This window comes from Volvox carteri (assembly GCF_000143455.1).
Source record: "Volvox carteri f. nagariensis unplaced genomic scaffold VOLCAscaffold_14, whole genome shotgun sequence".
NCBI classification, from domain to species: Eukaryota; Viridiplantae; Chlorophyta; class Chlorophyceae; order Chlamydomonadales; family Volvocaceae; genus Volvox; species Volvox carteri.
In genome coordinates this window covers 192,723-198,124 of record NW_003307557.1, presented here as the reverse complement: position 1 = coordinate 198,124, position 5,402 = coordinate 192,723, and the positions used below count along the sequence as shown (strand labels likewise).

General features: G+C 58.3%; 1 protein-coding gene across 1 annotated transcript; it reads left to right on the top strand.

Annotated features, from left to right (window-relative positions):
- Positions 1 to 1,864: 1,864 nt before the first annotated feature.
- On the top strand, positions 1,865 to 3,442 carry VOLCADRAFT_47122 (uncharacterized protein; the record flags this gene model as incomplete). The annotated part of the gene is made up of 4 exons (XM_002949423.1): positions 1,865 to 2,011; positions 2,423 to 2,476; positions 2,983 to 3,065; positions 3,316 to 3,442. Coding segments are annotated over 4 exons (411 nt in total), but the record flags the coding sequence as incomplete, so codon positions are not given.
- Between the last annotated feature and the right edge of the window lie 1,960 nt (positions 3,443 to 5,402).

The following is a 5,402-nucleotide window of genomic DNA, read 5'->3' as shown; positions in this document are numbered from 1 at the left end:
GGCGGGGGGGACAGGGGGGGGACTGGGAAAGGCGTCCTGGGTACGAACTGGCGTCAGTGTTGTGTAGTAGAGGGAGTATCGAGGCCCCTTGGAGATTATTTCCTTCATTGCACTGCAATGCTGTGCGTTGATGCTGTCTGGGGCAACTTCATCCCGCGACGCCGACATCCCCATCAGGTCGAGAGGGCTGTAAGCGGCTGTTGTCCTAAACGTGCATGTGCCGCCATACGTTGGCCCCCCACTGCCAGGTGGCCTGGGCCTCCATCGACTTTGCCCGGGATGTGGTCCTGCAAGGGCAGCTGGGCTCCGGAGCGTTCGGCACCGTGTACCGCGGCACGTGGCTGGGGCGGCCGGTGGCCTGCAAGATGGTACAGCTGATGGATGAGACCATGGTGCTTGAGACGCGGGTGGTGAAGACCATTCGTCAGGAGGCGGAGGTGCGTGCATGGGGGGGAGGGCGCTGCGTCGTGTGCTTCTCAGCTTGCTTGCTTGATGGCCTTGTCGCGGGTCTTGCGGGTTGGTCTTCATGACTGCGGCTCAGCAGGAGACCCCATGTGCGGTCGCGATTAGTTCCCTGTAGGGCAGCGCTCCCTTGCCTTGTTGCCTGGTCGGCCCCCATTGCCGACATGTGAGCCGGGTGGCTGCCTGCCTTTTACTCGTGAGGACCCCTTCCTCGTTCCGTTCCCTTCTCCTCGAGCTTCTTCTTCCCCCGAGCTGCTACAGCACCCAACTGCAGTCGCCCCTTCCGGCACTGCGGCCGCCCGAGTGCTGAGCGCAGGTGCTGTCCAGCCTGGACCACCCGCACATCGTGAAGCTCTACGGGACCTGCCTGGTGCCCCCCTTCGGCTGCATTGTGGAGGTGAGGACCGCAGCTGGGGGGCCGGGGACAGGAGCGGGGGCGGGAGTTGGGGAGGGGCCGGGGACGGGGGCGGGGGCGGGGGCGGGGGCGGGGGCGGGGGCGATAATAACAGACAAGCTGCGAAGGGCTCCAAGAAGGTGCGCCCGTTGTCGTTGGGAGTCAGTTCTGCCGTACATTCCCTTTACCTTACCCATCCTCTCTTCCAGCCACACGTTAACGGTGTGCTGCACTTTGTGTAGCAGTACGCCTACCGGAGCTCCCGACACCGGCTGCGTGCACCTTGCCACCAGCCTTTGCCTTAGCTAGGTCCTGCTGGTGTATATGTATGTATGTATATCTACATGTACATGTACACATGTACATGTACGTAATTAAGCGATACCCCAGATGAACCCGCCACGGCTTTCCCCCATTCCCTCCCTCTGGCCCCCCTGCTCCCAGGAACTGGCTCAGGGCGGTTCTCTGCACCACCGGCTGCATGCCAAGAGGCCAGGAAGAAATGAGAAGCTGTTCCCGCCCCTGTCGTACGCCGAGGTGGGTTGGCGCGGCGCGTGGAGGGCCTCACTGAGTGCCGCTGGTGATCTGTTGGTGAACCCTCGACTCCCACACAATGCCGCATAAGCACACGCTGTTACCCCCGACACGTGCATCATACAACTCCCCCCACTTACCTGCCCTCCAGGTCATCCGCGTCGGTCTGGAGGTGGCTAGCGCGATGGCCTACCTGCACGGGCGCCGGATTGTGCATCGGGGTGAGCTACCTGTGTATCATTCGTGTTTCTTCCTGCTTGTCGATGGTGGTGCTGTTTTTGCTGTTGTATGTTGCCGCCGCTGCCACTGTCTGTCTGCCTGCCTGGTCTTGACGATTGTGTCAGTTTAGCCATCGCAGGTGACCTGTTTGCGTAATGTGTAAAACGAAAACAACAACGGGGCATCCTGTCTTGGCATGTACACCAGTGCACGTTGTCGCAACCCTGCCTGTTCCGACTCCCCACCTCCACCCGGCCCCTCGCCCGCACAGACCTGAAGCCGCAGAACGTGTTGCTAGATGGAGCTGGCCACGTCAAGGTGTGCGACTTCGGCCTTGCCAAGATCATGCACCGTACGATGATGTCGACGAGGAATGTACATGCGGGCACACCCGCCTACATGGTGAGGGAGGACGGGGAGGCGGCGGGGAGGACGGGGAGGCAGCAGTGGCGCGAGGGCCTAGGACACGGGTGGTGGGTGCATGTCAACACTGAATATTGAGCCGCAGAATGCTAGGCGGTCGCTGAGTCTTCTAACGGATGTTGCATGCGTGTGTTGGTGGCACATCCTTGGTGGGACCTGCGACAGCCATCATTTCTGTTCGGTCCACCAAAGCCCTACGATTTGTTACCGCTGCATTGGTTGCTAACTGCCCGACCGTTGTTTACGTTGTGTTTCAACTCCCGGTCCCCCGAGCCCGGAGCCCCAGCAGCCGGCGGATGTTCGTTCTCTTCCCTCTTTCCATTAGCAGACGTGGGCATTCGTGTGCCCGGCCACTCCCCTGCCCAAGTTGCCCTTTCCCTCCCTCACCAGGCGCCCGAGCAGTTTGAGGGGAGCATGATTTCTGAGAAGGTGGACGTGTATGCGGTGAGTGTGTGTGTGTCTTTGTGTGTGTGTGTCTATGTGTGTGTGTGTGTGTGTCTATGTGTGTGTGTGTGTGTGTGTCTATGTGTGTGTGTCTATGTGTGTGTGTGTCTATGTGTGTGTGTGTCTATGTGTGTGTGTGTGTCGATGTGTGTGTGTGTGTGTCTCTGTGTGTAGGGGGGGAGCAAATGGGCCCACACTGCGGGTACTGCGCAGTGGGTTATTGTGCTACAAGTGCTACGGAGTTTCCCTGGACAGCGCGAATGCACACATGCCTGCGTGATGCACTCACTGGCTCTCACAGTGCCGCCAATGCTGACGTTGGACTGCAGATCGGTGCATCTCCCTCCTCCCTCTCTCTCTCTCCCCATTCTCTCTCTCACTCACTCACTCTCTCTCTCCTTTTTGTCTCTCTCTTCCTCCTTTCATTAAAGACATACGCAGGCACGCGAGGTAACCCGTCCCTGCGACCCTGTCCCGTTCCGTCCTGTTCTGTCCTGCCTTTACAGTTCGCCATGACCATGTACGAGTGCCTTACGGGGGTGTTGCCCTGGAGCTGGCTGGACGGCGACGTGCAGGTTTGCAGAGGAATGTGCGAACTATCATCACTCCGGTCAGGAGGAGGAAGGCCTCCTCCACGGCTCGGGTGCCTCCTGTAAATACTTTGCTTTGGGGGCTTTAGGTCGCTTGCCCGCTTAGGCCGCGTCCCACCACCGTCTGGTCGCTCATGATGCTGCTCCTTCACACGATTGCCCGTCGTCATCACATCCGCCCCTACTGCCCCCACCGGCCCCTCAACCGCCTCACACCTCCCGCGCCCCGCAGATCATCTTTCGTGTGAGCGTGAGGGGCCGGCGGCCGAAGCTGCCAGGGTGGACACCCCCCTTCCTGGCTGACCTCATCAAGGCTTGTTGGGTGGGGGAGCCGGGGGACAGGCCGCCCTTCAGTCACCTGGTGCACTGGCTGCAGTGCGAGATGACAGCGGTCATGGAGGTCGAGCGTCTGGCGGCTGCAGGGCCGTCTGCTGCGCTGTCAGCCGCCCAGGTGCAGGCTGGTTTCGGCAGTCCGTGAAGTGGTGGATTGGTGCAAGGGCCGTGGAGAGGTGGCGTGGCGCAACAGGCGTCTTCGTCTAAAAAAATGCTCCCGGGCTGCAATCGCCCGGTTCCCTTCCTCTACGTAATTTGTTCTTATGTCTTGCCAATTTTAAGTTCAATAGGTATCGCATCGGCGTAGGGAGTAGACCTGGGAGTAGACCTGGGAGTAGACCACCTTAACCTCCTCTGCGTGGACTGCTGCGGTCCTCCTCTCCGATGTCTTGTCTACACTCTTAACGTTTGCGATTAGGAAAGAGCGTTCGCTGCAAGATCCTCTCACGGCTGCGATGGCCGGGTATTGACTTCCCGCAGGTTTCGGCGCCAGTGATTGAGTTGGTGTGCGTAGATATGTATGTCTGTAGGTGCCAGTCACTTGTCAGCTAGGACACACCGTCTTAGAGGTCAACGAGGTGCATATTCCCCTCGCGCCCCTTTGCCTGGCAGCCCTTCCCTGTCCCTTCGCACCGAAGTATATAAACCAAGAGCCCTGGAGAAGAAAGATGCCGTACACGCACATCGGCGCGTTGCGGTGTCGGGCCATTTGGGTGTACCATTTTGCCAGGAACAGTTTTCCGCCTTTTTAATAAGACACAAGAATGACGTTTGTTGATGCAGTTGGCGGGTTGTGAGCAGCAGGGTTTTGCATATTATTGCAGAAGTGCCGTCTTTGTGCGGGTCAGGTAATAAGGGTACGATGCACGCTTGATCGACACATTCTTGATACATTAATACGCTGAATAACCACACTGAGGGAGGGAGGAAGGGAGAGGGAGGGAGGGAGGAAGGGAGAGGGAGGGAGGGAGGGAGAACCCTGACACGCGCGGGAGGGGAAGAAGTTCCCCTTCGGGGAGGAACACCGGAGTAATGTGCTCTGACTCATGAGCGGGTGGGTTTCAAGGTAATGCAGGTGAGAGGCCCTCAAAGGAATGCAAGGAAGAGGTCGCGACGGTGCTCATGCCGGGTACTTTCCTGGTTATGACAAACGCAAACGAATCCTAAATGACCGAAACCAACGTAAAAAAAATGCACGACCCAGGATTGGATGAGATGTCATCTGGAAAAATGTTACCACCTCACGGGAAGTGCCGCTACCGCGATTTACCGATACGGCTACGGCGATGTGGGCGATGGGAGAGCTGTAACTTGGTACCTTGCGTCCTTCGCACCTCCTCCGGGTAAGGCCGCACCAGCACGACGGTTCCCGCACGATGCCGGTGCTAACACACCAAACAACGCAACAAACACGGTGGAATGCAGTTAAGCGCCAAACTCTGTTGTGAGACTATACCGTGAGAGCGCGGCCAGCGGCATGCCAGCCTGGTGACAGCCAGTGTGCAACAAGTCACGACTCTTTCCAACTTGTTTGCCCACCTCCTCTCTTAACGTCCCTTTTCCCAACAGGTCGTCGCAGCCTCCTGAATCATGGCCAACACAGCTGCCGCACCTCCCGACCCATAAGGGGATACCAGTCCAAAGGATGCCGTTAATCTTAAAGAGCGTGGTTCACTGATAAAGCCCCACCATTAGCATGCCTCCTGCAGCACACGCTGTATGATTATTGATACGCGCGGGGGTTTACATCAGGAAGCACAGCGTACTTGACAGTACGACCACACAGCCTGGAAAAGCCGAGGGGACCTGTTGACATTTCGTCCCACAGTGGTTTCCGCTACCTTGGTATTGCCAGGGCCTGACGCACGTCCAGCCGCAGCCTGCAAAACCTAAGACCCATTTTTCAACTAAAAATGAATTCTCTGCAGCTCTGACCGCAGACTACTGGGGCCCCATCGGGCAACGCATCGACGCAATACATGGACAGCAACACCGGCACCATG